Below are 20,402 nucleotides of genomic sequence, written 5' to 3' on the forward strand. Positions count from 1 at the left end.
AATATAATGATATTCAACCACCTGAGCAGACAGTGATTGCCTTAGTGTTAGAGAGAAGCCAGGCATCTTTCTGTTGTTGGTCTGTTGAAGAATTCTAATTGCTAAAAATATGACTAAGATACATTCCTGCTATAAATTAAAACCCTTCATTTGTAAAGGTACGCCCAAAGCCAAACAGTCAAGCTGATTGTGTCGCAGAACTCGTAGACCTCTTGAAGCACAGATTTGCTGGCAAGTCTGGCATCATCTACACAACATCCATTAAGGATTGTGGTGATCTAATGGACGAGCTGCGCAGCAAGGGATTGGCTGTAGGCATGTACCATGCTAACCTGGATGCTCAGTTACGAAGCCGCTGCCATGCCAAGTGGCTTAATGGTGAATATCAGGTGTGTTAATATGTTAACATGACTGATTCATTAAGTGAACTATTTCTTGAATCATTGTTTTCTTCTTCTTGACTGTATTATCTTACTGTCAGTACTCTGTAAGGTTTTTTTATCTAAGAAATTATGTTTTGGTTTTGTATAACCTCTGCATAAAGGAACTACCTTTTTATATTGGTTAGATAAAAAAATCTACTCACCAAGCGGCGCCAGAACACACACATAAAAGGAGGTTGCAATTAGGCAAGCCTTGGGAGCCAGTGGCTCCTTCTTCAGGCAGAAGGGTTGAAGGAGAAGGAAGAGGGATGAAGGAAAAGGACTGGAGTGGTGTAGGAAAAGGGATAGATTTTGAGAAAGTCACTCAGAACCGTGGGTCAGGGGAGACTTACCACACGGGAGGAGATGGAATGAGTCTTTCCTTTTCATCCCGTGCGGTAAGTCTCCCCTGATCCATGGTTCTGGGTGACTTTCCCGAAATCTACCACTTTTCCTAGATCTCTCCAGTCCTTTTTCCTCATCCTTTTTTCTCTTTTTTTACCCTTCTGCCTCAAGAAGGGGCCACCGGCTCCAAAAGCTTGTCTAATTACAACCTCCTTTTATGTGTGTGTTCTGCTGCCTCTCAGTGAGTAGATTTTTTATCTATCCAATTAAATTATTCTGTCACAAATTGATTTTAAGAATATGTATGTTATTTTTTTCATGAAGTCAGCAGACTTACATATTTTGCAAAAGTTAGAAATAATAGTATTACAATAGTTATGCTTATAATGTATGTGTTTGAATGTCCCTTTACTCTGATCAGTGTACATTAGGATTTTGGAAGCAAGGCTGTTGGTTCCAAATACTGTCAGATCTAAATGGTGATATGAATTTAACTCACTGCTGGGAATGGCAATGACGTGTCACTCAACTGCAATACTTTTGATATGGAGTTATTAATGAATACAATGATTTAAGTTGCTTCTAATGTTCTGTGGAAATTAATATTTACGCTGGCTGAATAATTCAGTTGCTTCAAATGAACTAGGATAATTTTGAAGTTTATACAGTTGCCAGGCCAGCTCAACAAACTTCACTGCAAATCAGTCGATTACAGCAATATGTAAAATAAGGGAAAGGCAACCACTCACCCTACAGAAGATCCATGCATAGTGCACAGACACACACAGTAGAAATTAGCAGTCACGCATAATGTTGTGGGTCAATACTGTAGTCTACCACACAGATCTACACTGGTACAAAACACAATATTCTAGGTAAATTACTTTTTTCAAAAGAGTCACTGGGATAGACAATTTGAATTATTGATGACTCTGTGTGTCAATCTTACATTCTCGTGATGCTGATGTGTCAAACATCGTACTCTTGTGGAGATGTTGGTCCTTGACAACAATGCTCCTGAACAATTCCATTTCTGAAGTTTGCGACAGCTCATTAATATCGTGCTGTGACCGAAACTGGTGGCCCAGTTTTCTTCTCTGCCTACTGCAAACCATGAATGCCAGGATTGTGAGAAATCACATGCTGTTAAAGTCACACCTCACAAATGAATGTGAGTTCAGTCTGCCATTTATGAGCCCACCTTGTGGCTCAAACCTGCTGCTTTGCAATGCTCTTTGCCCTGTCGTATTCCAGCAATTGCAAGGATTACACATCAACACTAGAAGTAAGGAATGTTTGATTAAAATAAACTTCATCATTGCTCAGGAACAGTAAACCTGACTATGTTACTATATATTAGAGAAATAAAAAAATAAAAAAAAAATGCGTAACTAACTTTGTTGTGCTTTTATATGTGCCTTACGGTTTCTCAGTGAATGATTACAACATGAAAACAAGGCAACATCCAAACAAACAATGTGTCACAACGCTCAGGAATCTACAATGTTTCCTTACAGAACCAAAATTTCTTACATAAAAGAATCTCCACCACTATTAGGCTCTGAAGATCAAGTGATTGTCTGTTGGTCACTGTTTCATCCTCTGCCATGGCGTATCATGTGGATGCAGTATGGGAGGCATAGTTCAGCACGCCGCTCTCATAGGTGTTCTCGAATTTTCAGACCTTGGAGCTGCTTCTCAGTGTACTCTGTTCTAGTCCTTCGTATGAGTGTCAGACGTCCTGACTACTCGGCTGTGGAGGTGGACTTCTTACATAAAGCAGTTAAAAAAAAATGTGTGAATTATCTTTTTTGCATGAAATAGAAATGTGTACCAGTTACATTATTTTGTCTGTGTAATGTTCTCTCATACATAGTGCATGTTGTATATGAATAAATTTTTCATGTTCATGGAAAAATCTTACACAACAAATTTGTGTCACAGTCACCTAAAACACAATTGTAACATTTTTTCTTGTGTACTTCAAAACATAGTTGTAAAACACCTTAAACTGTTAATTAATGCACCAAATTGTAAAAATGTTATGCACATATGAAGAATATTGAAATCTTAAGGATGTAATGCTTTTTTAAAATACTATTATCGAAATAGAGTGATGATAACGAGCCTTTTATTTACCACAAAATGTATATTGAAAACCAAAAGATGTGTTGTGCATCTTGTTGTACAGTATATTTAACAAATATACATAATTTTATTAGTTAACTGAAAACAGAAAGATTCAAATGGTCATTTGTTGCAAAAGAATCAGATTAATACAAAATTCTCCTTTTCTCCTACTACAGGTGATATTTTTAAGGGTGAATTCTGTAGCTTAATTCACAGAATTATATATCTTTTTCCATTATTCCTCAAATATGCCCCATGTGGACACATTTTACCACTTAGTTTTGCACGTGCAAAGGTTCAGTTGACATACATCTGCCTTTGCTCATGCATCATATCACTGACATTCCCTTTCCTCTTTTTTCCTCATAATCACTGGATGACTTACAGTGTCCAAAAACAGTACTTTTCACCTGTATGTTATACAGTTGTCTAAGTACATTCACAAAATAGAAAATGTTTTGCTCTTAAAATGTTTTTTGAGCTGCATCTACGACCTTAGTTTAAGATTTCTTTAACCTAATACTTGGTGTCGTAGATGATCACTATTGAGACTGCTCACCATGCAGCTAAATGCTCTTGATTACATTTCAAATAAGACTTGCATAGGTATCGGTGTGCTGTGTATCAGAAATTTTGAAATGACCTTGAAAACAAATCTGAACTTCGAGATTTCATTATTCAGTTCACATGTGTTAATGGGGACAAGGACACCTTCCTTAAATTTCACAGGTGTTTTTTTTTCACTTGTTCCTGTGATACCTCCTTTTTCTGGACAAGGTCCAAGTCATGCCTTAGTGATAAGTTAACCGCTTCTCCCACTAACTTTTTGACCTTTTGTTTTTCAGAAGAAAACTCTGTACATTCATGAACTAAAGTGTGTAATGTGAGTTTGAATTCAGGTACTTATTTGCTCCGTACCCTGTAGTTATGATGACTACACAGTCTTAAATAATCTGGCTAGCTCATGCATGTAGTGTCCCATTGTCCCCTTTTAGAACGTTTTTCTCTACTGCCAAGTCATTCCATAACAGACCTTTCAGTTTGCTGTTTCTTGTCTCATCTGCTTGGTTTCTTTCTTTTTTTTCCTTTTTTCCCAATTGCTTTAGTAACTTTGTAGTGATGCTGTAACAAATGTCTGTCTCTGTCGGGCAGTGTTTTCACTCTTTTTCTCTCTTCAATCTTTTGCTACTTTATTTCAGTTTTGCATGTGCCTGACATTTCATTATTGTATGACTGTTTCTCATCTGACTCATCATTATCAGACCATTTTATGTCCATTTCACTTTGTAGATACTGAAATCTCTGTGTTCCCCAATGATATATACATGGTCATCAGTTTTACCTTCCTTCCACCCCCAAGTGCTGTCCTTGCTCAAAAAGTTTTGTTAACTGGTCAGCGTGATTTGGCTATGGCATCAACAATGAACTGAGCCACTTGCATCTGTTGTATGGTGCACTTCTCTTTAAACTTGCTAATTCATCCGGGTCAGGTGACCTATGATGACTTTTCCCACCACCTCTCCCTTTCTGTTCTCTGTCATGATGTACAAGCCCTTAATACAGTCAACCAAGCTGCTTAAACCAAATCACCAAATATTCTGATTCATTATCCTGTATAATGGCAATTTTATCCATTTCCAGATGATGTATTCCAGAATGCCCCTTTGTTCAACAGGGCTATTTCCTTGAGTGGTAACTTTCACCACAACTAAATTTTCACTTTCGACCATTATTGTTTTGTCTTTATGTATGCTAGGTTTGTCTCCTCTGCAAATATCACATTTTAATTCTTGGGTCACTTTGTGAAGCTCATGCATCTTTGTGTTCTCTAATTCAACTTCATGGCAGTTTTCTGTCAGCTGTTTTCACCAGTAAGGTAAGCCATCGATGTTTTTAGGCTTTTGGTTGGGCTGAAAACACCTCCCTGTGCCCACTTTGCCCATGGCTAAAGGTTCTACAGATTTCCTGCTCTTCCCATAGAAGCATCATTGCTGTTCTCTCTTTCTGTTTAAAGAGGTGTATTATTCCACCATCATCTCCTCCCATCATTCCTCGCCATATTTACATGCTAGCTCTTTCATTCATTCCTGTAATGTTCCCTGTTCCTATCTTGACCACAATCATAGCTTTGATGAAAAGTTCTCTGGTTTCCAGCCAGGTGGTAGTGTTAAAATACCGTGACATTTCGAAGAGTGTCATATTCGTGATCTTCTGGCAGAGCGTAGGGGTGTTGTAATACACTCCTGGAAATTGAAATAAGAACACCGTGAATTCATTGTCCCAGGAAGGGGAAACTTTATTGACACATTCCTGGGGTCAGATACATCACATGATCACACTGACAGAACCACAGGCACATAGACACAGGCAACAGAGCATGCACAATGTCGGCACTAGTACAGTGTATATCCACCTTTCGCAGCAATGCAGGCTGCTATTCTCCCATGGAGACGATCGTAGAGATGCTGGATGTAGTCCTGTGGAACGGCTTGCCATGCCATTTCCACCTGGCGCCTCAGTTGGACCAGCGTTCGTGCTGGACGTGCAGACCGCGTGAGACGACGCTTCATCCAGTCCCAAACATGCTCAATGGGGGACAGATCCGGAGATCTTGCTGGCCAGGGTAGTTGACTTACACCTTCTAGAGCACGTTGGGTGGCACGGGATACATGCGGACGTGCATTGTCCTGTTGGAACAGCAAGTTCCCTTGCCGGTCTAGGAATGGTAGAACAATGGGTTCGATGACGGTTTGGATGTACCGTGCACTATTCCGTGTCCCCTCGACGATCACCAGTGGTGTACGGCCAGTGTAGGAGATCGCTCCCCACACCATGATGCCGGGTGTTGGCCCTGTGTGCCTCGGTCGTATGCAGTCCTGATTGTGGCGCTCACCTGCACGGCGCCAAACACGCATACGACCATCATTGGCACCAAGGCAGAAGCGACTCTCATCGCTGAAGACGACACGTCTCCATTCGTCCCTCCATTCACGCCTGTCGCGACACCACTGGAGGCGGGCTGCACGATGTTGGGGCGTGAGCGGAAGACGGCCTAACGGTGTGCGGGACCGTAGCCCAGCTTCATGGAGACGGTTGCGAATGGTCCTCGCCGATACCCCAGGAGCAACAGTGTCCCTAATTTGCTGGGAAGTGGCGGTGTGGTCCCCTACGGCACTGCGTAGGATCCTACGGTCTTGGCGTGCATCCGTGCGTCGCTGCGGTCCGGTCCCAGGTCGACGGGCACGTGCACCTTCCGCCGACCACTGGCAACAACATCGATGTACTGTGGAGACCTCACGCCCCACGTGTTGAGCAATTCGGCGGTACGTCCACCCGGCCTCCCTCATGCCCACTATACGCCCTCGCTCAAAGTCCGTCAACAGCACATACGGTTCACGTCCACGCTGTCGCGGCATGCTACCAGTGTTAAAGACTGCGATGGAGCTCCGTATGCCACGGCAAACTGGCTGACACTGACGGCGGCGGTGCACAAATGCTGCGCAGCTAGCGCCATTCGACGGCCAACACCGCGGTTCCTGGTGTGTCCGCTGTGCCGTGCGTGTGATCATTGCTTGTACAGCCCTCTCGCAGTGTCCGGAGCAAGTATGGTGGGTCTGACACACCGGTGTCAATGTGTTCTTTTTTCCATTTCCAGGAGTGTATTTACACTAGCAGTGGACCCCCTCTTGGGTACTGTCTGACTGGCGGGCGGGGTGAGGGTCGAGGTTGCAGTGCTTGGTATAACAGGTGTGCTAGAGGCTGTGCATGAATCTCTGTCTGGCTGTTCCAGTTGCATCTTGGTGTTGTGGTGTTCTTGTATTGTCACTAGTGCAGGATTCTATTCCAGACTAAGTTATTGTCCTTCATCCATATTGACCAGGTACCACAACATCTCTACACTTTCCCAGATGATGATGATTATGTCACTCTTCAAGACATCACAGTATTTTAACACTGCCACCCTCTTGGACAACTGAGCACTTTTCATCATTAGTACACACTGGAAAAGTCAACATTCCCAAGTAATTCCTTAATTATGATTATCTCGGTTATCATAATTATTTCTTCAATAGTTGTCCTGATTAACATGTCAATTATCTTCATTTTCAATGCTTTCTAAAACTGAAGCGAATGCTCTGCATTTGCAACCTATAATCTAGAGTCATCTGGCAATTTTTTCCAGAGCTGTCAAATAATTTTCAACTCTGCTCTGCCTTGCAGGTACTCCACTCTGCAAATCCAACCTTAGCAAAATTCCTTGATTATCAGCCTATTCGCGAAATGTCATGCCATTCAGAGGTAAATTTAATACTCTCCCCTTTGCAGATCCAGCAAACACATCAATTACAACATTAATCTTTTCACTGTTGGAAATTACTGCAAGTAAAACAGATTCACAGTTCCTTATGAATTCCACAGAATACCAGCCACCCTCTTTCTTTTGGATTGAAATTTTCTTCTTTCAGTCACACTTCCATGTAGTCCATTTACCTGCGGCATGTTTTGGCTGTTCAAGTAATCTTCTTTCTGTAGCAGCCAGTTTGTTACTGAGTTCAGATGTGGTAGTGGTTAACATATCTACTGATTAACCTTTCTGTCTGCAGGATTGGTGTGTATGTTAACTTCAGATTTTGAAATTTTGGTTCTCACATTTGAGACCTCTACATAAGTAACTTGCTTACTTTCATGTTTTACTACTGAAAATGTAATTCAATGACAGTATTTTCAAAAATAGGACTTATATTCTCCTCTATTTTTGTAACTTTTTAACTGCATTGACTATTTATCACATGCACAGTGCATTGTGTTGACTTCTGGTTTCAGGATTCGTTGTCCCAATGGTATTATTTATAGTATTCACTTTATCATCTAAACTACGTACTTAGCTTGCCATTCAGTGCTGATGATTGTGTATTAAGCTATGATTTTATTGTTGATGCCTATGCATCTTGCTAGTCAAAACTGTTAATAAATCATTAATTGATGAAAAAGAGGTTTGGATTCTGGTTCTGATTTGAATTTGGTTTGTACAGTATCAAATTCTGATTCTGTCTTAATTACTTGTTTAGGCTCCACACTCGACACCTTCTATGAATGTGTGGTCCATTCCAGGACCATCATAGTTTTCTACATAATCATGATCAGTGTGAGCTTCTCCAGTTCCGACAGTGGCATATGGTCCCTAGCGTGAACTATCAACAGTGGGCTCCACTTCGAGTGTGGCATCTGTTATTCCGTTCACATTTAATTAAACAGTTATTTCTCTATTGTACAATTTTATTTGTGTGATATCAGTGCATTTTGCACAGTCTGGGCTGTGAGATACACCAGTTTCTGGTATGTCCTGTCATCTCAAGCCAAGTTTAATGTCATCACACGCTGATTGGTTAAACCACTTGACCTTGTCATAGTGTACCTAAGGCTTTCAGAAGTGAGGTTATCAGTTCTGAAAACTGTTGAAAGGGGAATCACATACAGCACACTGCCATGAATACCAGGGGGGATTAGAAAACTCTTCAGTCCCACTAGAGTTTATCACTCTTATCTTAGGCTCTTATGTGACCATCCCTCCCTCACAACCTTCCCCAACCTCTCTCTTGCTGCTCCCCAAATAAAGAACTAATAGTTCCAAAACCTAAGAATGTACTATTTACTTTTATATATGTCTATTGGTAGTAGTAAACATTTCGTTTCCTGAGGGTAAGGGCTATCCAGAAATTCTATATCATAATTTTGTATTTTTCCAAAGTGAATTTTCCTTTTTATACAAAGTATAAAAACAGTAGCAATTATCTACCACGCAAGAATAAACACTATGAATTTACTCCGAAGAGAACTTGAAAAAGGCCTTAATGGCCGAAAACTATAATTGTGTGAATATTTTTGTTGTGTCTATCGCGACTCAGCATCTCCGCTGTATGGTGAGGAGCAACTTTCCTTCTCTGGTATTGTTACATTCCATCCTGGATTTTCCATTGTTTGACTGTAACCCTTCTCAGATCAGAATCTAAGCGTAACAAATATGCAGTCTACTGGATTCTGGAACAGCCAGACACAAAAAAAGTTCAGCTTAACAATGCACTCCCCTCCATTCTCTCTCTCTCTCACTCGCTCTACACACACACACACACACACACACGCACACACACACACACACGTCTTTCTTACAGTGCGACAGCATCCAGTATCTTAGAAAGATAAAAAAAAAAAATAATTTTTCTGTTACCAGGAATGAAGTGCTTTAGAACCCTGTAATAGAAAATTGGGAGAATGATACTGTCAAATACATTGCAAATAGTAAAGAGGGAGGAAGATTAAGACTTAACATTTCATCACTGACATATTCACTAGAGACAGAACACAATTCTGGATTGGGAAAGAATAGGAAAAGAAGTTGGTTATGTTCTGTAGCAATTAACAATTTAGGAAAAGTGTAACAAGCCAAAATTTGGATGGACAGGCAGATGTTTGAAACCCAATGCTCTCAATACAAACCAAGTGTCTTAAAAACTGCACCTCCTCGCTTGGAAAGAAACAGAGACAAAAGAAACTGGTTTTAAAATACCTGTTGTTTATACTGTCAGAAATTACAAAACTATAGGACTCAGTCCTTTAATGGAGTGTATGACTACCGGCACAACAAAAAGTTTATAATAAGATAGATGGGGGAAAACAAGAAAGGAATGGATTGAAATGATGAGGATTGAGAGAAATGGATCAGAAAGAGAAACAGTCCTGGATCAATAGCACCAAGAAGAAACCTCAAGTGCTTCAATGCTGTACCTGAGATACTGGACTTGAAAAATGGTGAGTTTGATGATGATGATGATGATGATGATGGAAGAGTAGAGGTATATGAGCAAGGGTAGCAGGACTGAAATATAAATAGACCACAGACGAAATTTTGCACTCATCTGATACTCGCCATAGCCTCACCTAAGGGTCTAATACATTATATTTTCGTTACTCCTGTATTTGTAATTTTTTGAACCATCCTAAAATAACAGTTGTTATAAGTAGTGTAATACATTAATTTAATGTATCCTGGCTTTGAGTAACTGCATAAATTACATTAATTTCAGGCAGTTGTGGCAACAATAGCATTTGGACTCGGAATTGACAAACCAGATGTACGATTTGTAATTCACCATGCCTTATCAAAGTCCATGGAAAATTTTTATCAGGTGAGGAACATGATGTGTTTTTAATGTTTTTTTTTTCAAATTAATGTATTTCTGAAGATATTTTTGAGCTAACAAAAACATTGTGTAATATTTGTGAAGAGGACACATTCTTGAAATGCATTTGCATATGCACTATATAGCTTTTGCAGAGGTAATTTGTAGAAAAATAAAAAATTCCATGTTGACATAAGATTTCAGTTTGCATAGAATACTTTAAAAAGCACTGAGAAACAACTCAGTTTTTTGCTGTGTATTGGTTGGATTAATAAATGGTCTCATCATTAACTCGTTGACACCTCTTCTCCAATGTTAGCAGCCACTAGTTCTAACTAGATCATCGATTTCATATGTTCATTGATAGTATTGCTGGGCACCAGTAGTAGATGACATTAGAAAACATGCAAGTGCAACATGGATGCATATAGGCAAAGACTGTAGTGCATGGAGAATTCTAGAAGAGGCCTTCGTCCAATGGTGGATGTCAAACGGCTGATGATCTACTTCAGCTTCTTCCAGGACTTTATAATTCTTACAGTTGTTGGCTGGAACTTTTAGTTCTTATTACTCCCACACGTATGAGATGGGATCTGGAAACTCTAGAAATTCAGAACTTAATTAAAAGCATTTCTTAATTACTGTTGGGTCTGTAAATCATCTGAATATCTCGATTCTGAATTTGAAATATTACCTTACACAGTGAGAAGTTTACTAAACAGGAAAACAGAAAATTTATAGTGAAAGTTAAAATAATGTGTAAATTATAAATCTGTGACCCTTTTTGGTAATACTCACTTTTTTAATAACTTGTTATTTTCTAACTATAGATAGAAGACAGCTATTGTTAATGGTATCTTTAGTTTTAATTTGCAAAAACTTTCATCAGTGTTTTTTGTATATTTTGACAATTTCCACATACACAAGCTTTCGTCGGAAGGACATCTGCAACTGAGCTTCATTGTAGAATCAGAAAATCAATAGCTTCAATTGTAAATAGGTTTACTGCTTCAAATGCACAACCGGTTTCAGGCAATTATAAACCCATCTTCAACTGTACAAGAACAGTGAGATGTGGGGCCACCGCACACTGTGAACACTAGGCTGTCGACAGCTGGCTGCCGCACGTGATGCCAAGATGCCTGTATCTCAGCTTCATTTGCGGCGGTCACCTGCACACAGCCTAGTGTTCACAGTGTGCATCAACCACATGCCTCATGGTTCTTGTACACTTGAAGATGGGCTTATAATTTCCCAAAACTGGCCATATTTTTTTCATCTACATTGTCTCCAAATTGGATCTACAGAACATTGTGTGGATTAATGTCTTCAACATGATGGCCACCTCTAATTTGTCTTCAGTGTATTTTAGATTTTTCATTATATTACTTGATATTAATGTATTTTTTTCATAGCTTTCAGTTTTTTTGCAGTAGTTGATAAGGCCGTGTGTTGTAGGAAAGCGGTCGTGCAGGGCGTGATGGGAAACCTTCAGACTGCATTCTCTTCTATAGGTTTGCTGACATTTTCCGTTTAAGTACCATGGTATTTTCTCAGCAGACTGGTCTGGAGAATCTTTACAGTATTGTAGATTACTGTCTTGATACAAAGCGGTGAGTACATGATGTATATGATTGATTGTGCATTTTCCACCTTTCCTCTTATTGTTACTTTAAGAACAAGCTAGCTTTCAAATCAAATAGCAAGTACAAGGTTTTTTTGGCACATGGCAAGGTCTTTAGTGTCTGTACTAAATTGTTAAAGTAACTTAACATTTTTTTAAAAAAGAACTACACTAAAATGGGAATAAAATATTTTCATTAATCTTCTTTTACTCAACACACACACACACACACACACACACACACACACACACAGAAAGTAATACAAAAATGACTAGTGCAAATACACAACACTAACGTTAGCAGACAGTTATTAGTATTCTGGTAATGCTTTGGTCAAGTTTTGTTGTGCCACCAGTCTTGTTCTAGAATACTAATTAAATGCACGAAAGTCTATTAAAAAAACTGAAAGTAACCCTAAAAGTGAATGAAACTTTCAATAGGGGGAAAATAATTATACTAATAATAACAAAGACAGAAAATTAATATTTCTCTTGGACTAGGTTGAGAAATACATTAAGTGTATTGTAAAAGTGCAGTGCATCTGCAGAGTATCTCCACAGCAGCAGCACATATCGCACGGGCATGTTCCGTGGACCTGCAGTGATAGGGTGGGTGTAGTACTGTTGCGTGTGTGTTGCAGTTCAATTGTTAGCTGTGTTATTATCAAGTTCTTGTGTAAGGTGAGTGTAGTGAGAATGCTTACTATTGCACAGAGTGTGTTTTTAGTGGAAGAGATTTTTTTTTGTGCAGCAGGAATTACGGAGCATGAGGGGCAGCAATTTAGATTGCATTTTCCTGCTTCGAGGTGTCCACATTGTTACACTGTATGTGATTTAATTAAAAAATTCCAGCCAACAGGTTCAGTTCATGATGCACCACAAACTGGTAGACCAACAATTTTAACAGAATGGAAGCTTGACATTTTGGGCATCACGTTGTGGAGTTCGACAAAATCAGTGATGAGATTGTAGCAGGAGGCGAAAGTCTCTCATACAGCAGAACACAGGACCTTACCAAAGATCTTGGGGTGTATTCCATGTAAAATTACTGCTGTGCAACAATTAGATTCTATGGACCATGCGAAATGAATAGTGTATTGTGAATGGTTTCATCGATTTGTTAACTGATGTGGAGTTGGTATTTTAGATCAATTTTTTTCACTGATTAGGCTTGGTTTCACCTATCTGGCTACATTAGATCCCAAAATTCTTGAATTTGGCCATCAGAAAATCCATATGCCTTAAGAGAAATGCCATTGCTTGCAGAGAAAATTGGAGTGTGGGCTGCCATAACACAAGTGCGAATTGTAGGGCTGATCTTTTTTGATACTACAGTCGCTTCTGACGCATATTGGTCCCAGATAATTTATCCATTTATTGCTCTGCTGAATGAAAATGAGATCAATCATTCATTTTTCCAACAAGATTGCTACTGCTTATGTGGCACACCAGTTTCTATGGCTTTTGGATGAAATGATTGGAGACAGAGTAATTATGAAAGGTCTGTGGCACCCGTGCTCACTTGGTCTGTCTCCACCTATTTCCTTTAGGGTGCAGCTAAAACATTTTTGTTCTGAAATAACCCGGAGACTATAGATGAACTGAAGATTATCTGCATTTGATTATGCATGAAGCACTGGTTAAGGCATTCACAAATAAATGTAAATGGCCTGAGCTATGCCTTCAAGAAAGAAGAAAACATTTCCAGCACCTACTGTGAATTGGTGAGTACAGTTTATTTCATTGCAATTATAATAATTAATTAATTTCATTGTTTTAGTTGTAATAATGTTGAATCTCAGCCCCTAGCTTATACGTTGACATGAATGTGCTGCCAACGTTACGCACCCCGCAAGGCAAGACACGTGGAGCTCGCCACAGTTGAGAGACTTTACGGATGCACTGTATCTCTAGGAGAATGAACATATTCTTTTATATGCTTAGAGCTCTCCATAAGCACAATAAACCAAGAACTTGAGTTCCTGCTTCAGGGTTTCTGTAGCTGTTGATCAGAAACTGGACAGAGGAAGGAAGAAATACAAACAGTCATATTGTTAATTTTTCATTAGGAGGTAAAATGCTTATAGGTGATCTGTTCAGTACTGAAAGATAACTTTTCACATTGCCCTGTGATATGCAGATGACTTGTGGAGTGTGAAAGGAGAAACTTCTTGAAGAAAATGTTGCTCCATTATGGAAACTAGTCCAGAAAAACCAGTGTGTGTCATATTTGTGGAGATATCATGTGCAAATCCCTAATTCCCAGTGCTCTGCAACACCACATTGATGTAAAAAATTGTTCTTTGTGGGTACTAAAATCTTATAAGGAGGATCTGATGGCACATTGTGTGTAGTGATTCAAAGAAACTGTCAAAATATTTTAAACTGTTGTGTTTCAGCATGTAAGCAGAATGCTTACATATCACAAAAACTATTTAATTTCCATGCTGTTCCAACCGAATCACTGAACAAAATGTGCGTGTTTAATTTGATCATTCACTCACTCATTTACTCATCCGTCACATTCTGTAGAATGTTTGAAGGTGAGGGCACACCAATTGCAGTCTGAATTCTCTGTTTGTAGAGAAGAAAATGAATTTATTGAAATCTTTCACCCCCTCCCTTACACACACACACACACACACACACACACACACACACACACACACACACACCCTGACAGTGACAGTGAATGACAACCTGAAGTTCCAAGGGCACTCTAAACTATGTGTTTAAGGATGAAACATTTTTAAATATTTGTTACCTTTATACAAATTTGATATCGGCATTTTAAAACTGCAGTAAATTGCAAAGTCCTGGAGCAATCTCCCACCAACCATGATACTGTCATATGTAATGATGCCCTGCTTCCACAGCCACAGACTTGAATAAAAGGTTGTAGAGAGAGGTAGATTGCTACTTACTGTAAAGAAGACACATTAAGTTGTAGACAGGCATGATTAAAAGACACTCACATGTAGCTTTCAGCCACAGCCTTCATCAGTAAACACACACACACACACACACACACACACACACTTATACACATACACATGTGTGTGTGTGTGTGTGTGTGTGTGTGTGTGTGTGTGTGTGTCCCTCTTTACTGATGAAGGCTGCGGCTGAAACCTACATGTGAGTGTCTTTTAATTGTGCCTGTCTGCAACTTCATGTGTCTTTTTTATGGTGAGCAGCAATCTATCTTTTTTCCTAGATTGTTGATATTCCTACCTGGAGTTTCCATTGTTTGAATGAAAGGTTGGTTAGTTTATGCAGATGAGGAGTTGATGTGTTTCTAGGGGACAGTGAATGTGCGTAGTAAAATATACAATTTTCACCCCTTGGAACAATGTTTGATGTTTTATTTTCTTGATTTAAAAGCAGCATTATGTGTTGTGTCAAGTGCTGTAAAAATTAAAACAAATTGATCTGTATTTCAGTATTTTGCGAGTTCCGTCCCTAACAGTTCACAGTTCTACTGCATTCTAACTACTCACTGCCATAAAAAAGTGAAACAACATTAATTTCTGTGTAATGAACCTGAGCTGACGATTGAAAATTCTTGCCAGACCAGGAGTCAGACCCTGATTTCCCACTTATTGTAAGCATTATATTTAACCATTAGACTGCCCCAAACACACCTCGACTCTTGACTCAAACTTTCATTGTCACTAATATCGCCACCTACAGTAGTGCTTGGGCAGTTTTGTGATTAAAGTGACTTCTTGAGACAGGGAGGAAATGTGAATTTTCACCTTGGCAGTCACACCTTTGTGAGTATATTTGAAAACTGTTTCACTAAGAAAACAGTGAAACATAATTGGAAGAACCCATCTAAAAATCCATGGCTTACTGAAGGGATAAAAATACCTTGTAAACAGAAAAGGGAAATGTATCTTATAGCTAGAAGGGCTAATGATCCAGAAACAGCCAAACATTATGAAAACTACTGTACTGTATTAAGAAAAGTTATTAAAAAGTTCAGAAGTGTGTGCATTATACTGGGATCATTACCTCTGATAATTAAATTAATACTTTTTGGAATACTGGTAAAAGGGAAACAGGGTAACTGAGAACACGAGAAGGCTGTGTTTCTATTGAACTCAGTGAAAAGTTTGTTAGCAAAAAGTCAGAATGAAAATAATTAATAATCATTTTTAAGTGTTGTAGAGAAAATAGGATCCAGCTGTTCATTAGAACATGCAAGGCTGCATATGGGATAGGTAAAACCTATGCAATTTGATAAAATTGGAATTCATTCCACCCCTGCTACTGAAATTAGGAAAATAATAAATTCACTCAAAAGTAAAAGCTTGCGTGGAATTGGTCGTATTTCCAACAGAAGACTTAAAGCTTGTTTTCAAAAGACAAGTAGGATTCTCAGCCATGTATTTAGTAGTTCATTGAAACAGGGCACTTTCCAGATAGACTGAAATATGCTATCATGAAACCATTGCAGTAAAAAGGGGATAGGTCTAATGCTAACAGCTACCGCCCACTCTCACTTCTGACAGCTTCATCTAAAATTCTTGAAAAAATAATGTATCAAGACTAGCTTCACATATTTGTGAAAATCAAGTACTAACAGGATGTCAGTTTGAGTTTCAGAAAGCCTTTTCAACAGAAAATGCCATATATGCTTTCATTGATCAAATATTAAATGCTCTGAAAAACTGATCATCACCCATTGGGATATTTTGTGATCTCTCAAAGGATTTTGACTGTGTAACAATATTCACCATATAATGGAGATGCTGAGTCACAGATAGGCACAACAAAAAGACTGTCACAAATAAGCTTTCAGCCAACAAGGGCTTCGCCAAAAATAGATCTCACACACACACACACACACACACACACACACACACACACACACACAAAACTCACACACATACATTCCATCCTGGATTGTTTGAATCACAAAATTCTTTTATATAAGCTTAATTATTGTGGTATGAGTGGGACAGTGTACAAATGGTTTAATTCATTAATTCATATTTAGCTGGAAGAATGCAGAAGGCTGAAATTATCTGTACAGGTCGTCTGCAAACATTGGCAGAGTCCTCTAACTGAGGAGCTATCAAGAATGGTGTCCCACAAGGTTCAGTTTTTTTTTTTTTTTTTTTTTTTTTTTTTTGGGGGGGGGGGGGGGGGTGGGGTTCCTTATTGTTCTTAATACATATTAATGACTTGCCACTCTATATTCATAAAGATGTAAAGCAAGTTCTTTTTGCTGATGAACAAGTATACTAAGCACACCCAACAAACAAAAATTAGCTGAGGAAATTGTAAATGTCGTCTTTCAGAAAATCTAGTTTGCAAATGGACACACACAAAATTTTGAGAAAACACAGTATATACAATTTTGTACAGTAAATGGTAGTATAACACCACTGATAAATAAGGACTTTGAACAGAAGTGTGTTGCTAAGGCAGAATACTCAAAATTTCTGGGTGTGTGCATTGATGAGAAATTAAATTTGTGATGAAGCAAGCTGGGATCTCTGTACTTCCTCTCTTGTTTTGTCATCTGACTCCTTAAATTCATTTTGTTTTAATTTTTGCCTAATACCATTAACATGCATGAGTATAATCTGCATTTCCATAAAAGAGAAAGGTTGGCCCTCAGTCTTAAAGAATATAGCACCAGTTCTAATTATGTGCTTAGTTTTGTGTATGTAATTTATTTCATAATTTATTTTTACCATTCCTAGTTAATACCTATGTTATAGGATGAAATAATTAATTGTTTTGTGACTTAGATTCTATTGTTGACTTACAAACAATTATAAATTGTGTACTAATTATAAACATTTGGAAGACATACTACTAGTATTCTTATAGTATTTATTTGGCTCTATTTGAAAACACATTAGCAAAGCCACCCCTTAATTAATTTCAAAATAATTACCATGTTTGTTAAAAGCATTGTTTATGTAACTGTGTCTCTTAATTTCATTACTTAAACAAATGATTTGGCGGAACCTTTGTGGTAGAAGAAACTGTTAAAAAGAAGGAATTTTTCGATGAATCCAGTTAATTGAATGAGTTATGTTTTAATTGTAATTTCTGTAACTTAAGCATTGAACAATGTACAGTTTCAGTGCCTATTATTGTGAGGATATATAAAGGACAGATTTTTGGTCTAGAGGCAGTCAGTCCACAGTCAATTTTCAGAGGGGAATAGTATACTGTTTCAAGTAATAACAATGCATCAACTTAACAATAGAATTAGTGTAACACAAATAGGCCATGCGTTAAATAATGACAGTGTATGTTCAATTTATTTGAGAAATAGTGTCACACGTACTGAATTATTTTGCAAGAACTGTGAACTTGTGGTTAGGTTTTTACTGCTTGCAGATGTTCAACAGCAAACTTGTAGCAGTGTGTGGTGTTTGCCTGCACACTATGAATGAGGCTTATCAAACTTTACCAGTAGTGAAGTGGCCATATAACTATGTAATATTGGGGGGTTGTGAACAGTGAAGGGGTGTGCAACTGTTGGCTACGTGATTTAAAGTAGTCAGTGTTGAACTTCTATCCCCCTCCCGTTTTTCAGCCAGTATAACATTGCAGTATGTCAACACCGAGGACTATCAATGAAGGAATAAAGCAGGCAAACATCATAAATTCTAAGAAACAATTAGGTTCAGCTTCTTATGCTACTAGGGTTATTGCAAATTTTGGCGATAGACATACCAGTGGATTAGCCTACTATGCCTATTTTCATTCACTGCTTTCATATGGCATCATATTTTGGGGTAATTCATCATTAAGAGAAATGTATTCATTGCACGAAAGCATATAATCAGAATAATATCTGGATTGCACCCAAGATCACCTTGCAGACATTTATTTAAGGAATTTAGAGTGCTCAAGAACTTTCGCAATACATATATTCACTTATGAAATTTGTTATTAATAACTCATTCCAATTCAAAAATAATAATGAAGCGCATAGCTATGACACTAGAAGAAAGGATAATCTTCACTATTCTGTGTTAAGTCTGACTTTGGTACAGAAAGGGGTAAATTATGCTGCCACAAAAATCTTTGGTAATTTGCCAAATAGCATTAAAAGTCTGATAGATAGCCAGTCAATATTTAAAAACAAATTGAAAGAATTTCTGAGTGTCAACTCCTTCTATTTAATAAATGCATTTTTAGATATGAAGTAGTAAAACAAATTTTATATATATGTGTATAAATAAATGAAAACATGTTAAACTGACGTATTCCACATCATTATGAAATGTCATTTTCACGATGTGTGGTACAAGAATGTGGTGTAATGTAATGTAGGTTCAGTGCATTTGAACAAATTGCAGTGACATCATTTCATGCAACAGCATCTTCATCAATTTCACAACCATCTATCAGTTATTTCATTGTAGCGCAGTTAATTCATTTCATTAATGTCTCTCTCCCCCCCCCCCCCCCCCTCCCCCCCCCCCCCTCTCTCTCTCTCTCTCTCTCTCTCTCTCTCTCTCTCTCTCTCTCTCTCTCTCTCTCTCTCTCTCCCTCTCCCTCTCCCTCTCCCTCTCCCTTTTTTCCTTAAAGTTATTTATACATTTTATTTTTTACTGTAAGGTGTCGACGGTCAGTCATAGCATCACACTTTGATGAGACATGGGAACCAGAACATTGCAGGGCTATGTGTGATCACTGCAGATCTCCACGGGAATCTAAGGAGATTGATATCACAAAATATTGCAGACAGCTGTACCAAATATTGCAAAATGCTGCTAAGGGTGATGTTAAACTTACAGGTAAAGCATAATAATTATGTTTAGGAATGATATATTTGGACTGCTTAAATAATCTTTGTTCATGTAGCATGTGAAGTTTTGTTGGCAGAGGCGTACTGAAATGTCTGTGTTCGCCTGTAAAATGAAATATGTTGGCTGCAATCTGTGGTACTGTTAATGAAGGAAACTGATTCCACTTGTAATAGGAAATGTATGACTTAGTAATGTATTTTAATTCTGTTTCCAGCATGCATACCCGCTTCTCTCTCTCTCTCTCTCTCTCTCTCTGTGTGTGTGTGTGTGTGTGTGTGTGTGTGTGTGTGTGTGTGTGTGTGTGTGTGTGTGTGGGTGGGGGGGGGGGGGGTTACAGAGTATAGATGTAGAAGTGGCCTTTACAAATGTCTGCTTGTGTCTGTGTATGTGCGGATGGATATGTGTGTGTGTGTGTGTGAGTGTGTGTGTGTGTGTGTATGTGTGTGCGCAAGTGTATACCTGTCCTTTTTTCCCCCTAAGGTAAGTCTTTCCGCTCCCGGGATTGGAATGACTCCTTACCCTCTCCCTTAAAACCCACATCCTTTCGTCTTTCCCTCTCCTTTCCTCTTTCCTGATGAGGCAACAGTTTGTTGCGAAAGCTTGAATTTCATGTGTATGTTTGTGTTTGTTTGTGTGTCTATCGACCTGCCAGCATTTTCGTTCGGTAAGTCACATCATCTGTGTTTTTAGATATATTTTTCCGAAGTAGATACGAATATAGATTTTCTTGACTGGACAGGTGTGCACAGATGTCCTTGTTAGCAGGTAATGCTAAGTTTAAAAGCTAGGCTGCAGATTTTGGGACAACGTTCTTGTCACAGTGAGACGCTCAACAATTTTCTTATTTGGTGAGTACTTGTCATTTTGCTCATAATTATCCCTTTTTCATAAAAATTAAGCACCCATGAATTTTAAAATT

At 38.5% G+C, this 20,402-nt stretch overlaps 1 protein-coding gene across 7 annotated transcripts in view; it reads left to right on the top strand.

Annotated features, from left to right (window-relative positions):
* LOC124776905 (ATP-dependent DNA helicase Q1-like) overlaps positions 1-20,402 on the top strand; it is a 126,288-nt gene that overhangs the window by 80,837 nt on the left and 25,049 nt on the right. For all 7 annotated transcript variants that reach the window (XM_047252109.1, XM_047252106.1, XM_047252107.1 and 4 more), the window contains 4 exons: positions 159-389; positions 9,980-10,081; positions 11,534-11,688; positions 19,293-19,471. In XM_047252109.1, the coding sequence (XP_047108065.1) occupies positions 159-389; positions 9,980-10,081; positions 11,534-11,688; positions 19,293-19,471 (667 nt within the window). The remainder of the gene's footprint in view (positions 1-158; positions 390-9,979; positions 10,082-11,533; positions 11,689-19,292; positions 19,472-20,402) is intronic.

The sequence above is a fragment of the Schistocerca piceifrons genome, chromosome 2 (genome assembly GCF_021461385.2).
Source record: "Schistocerca piceifrons isolate TAMUIC-IGC-003096 chromosome 2, iqSchPice1.1, whole genome shotgun sequence".
Classification (NCBI taxonomy): Eukaryota; Metazoa; Arthropoda; class Insecta; order Orthoptera; family Acrididae; genus Schistocerca; species Schistocerca piceifrons.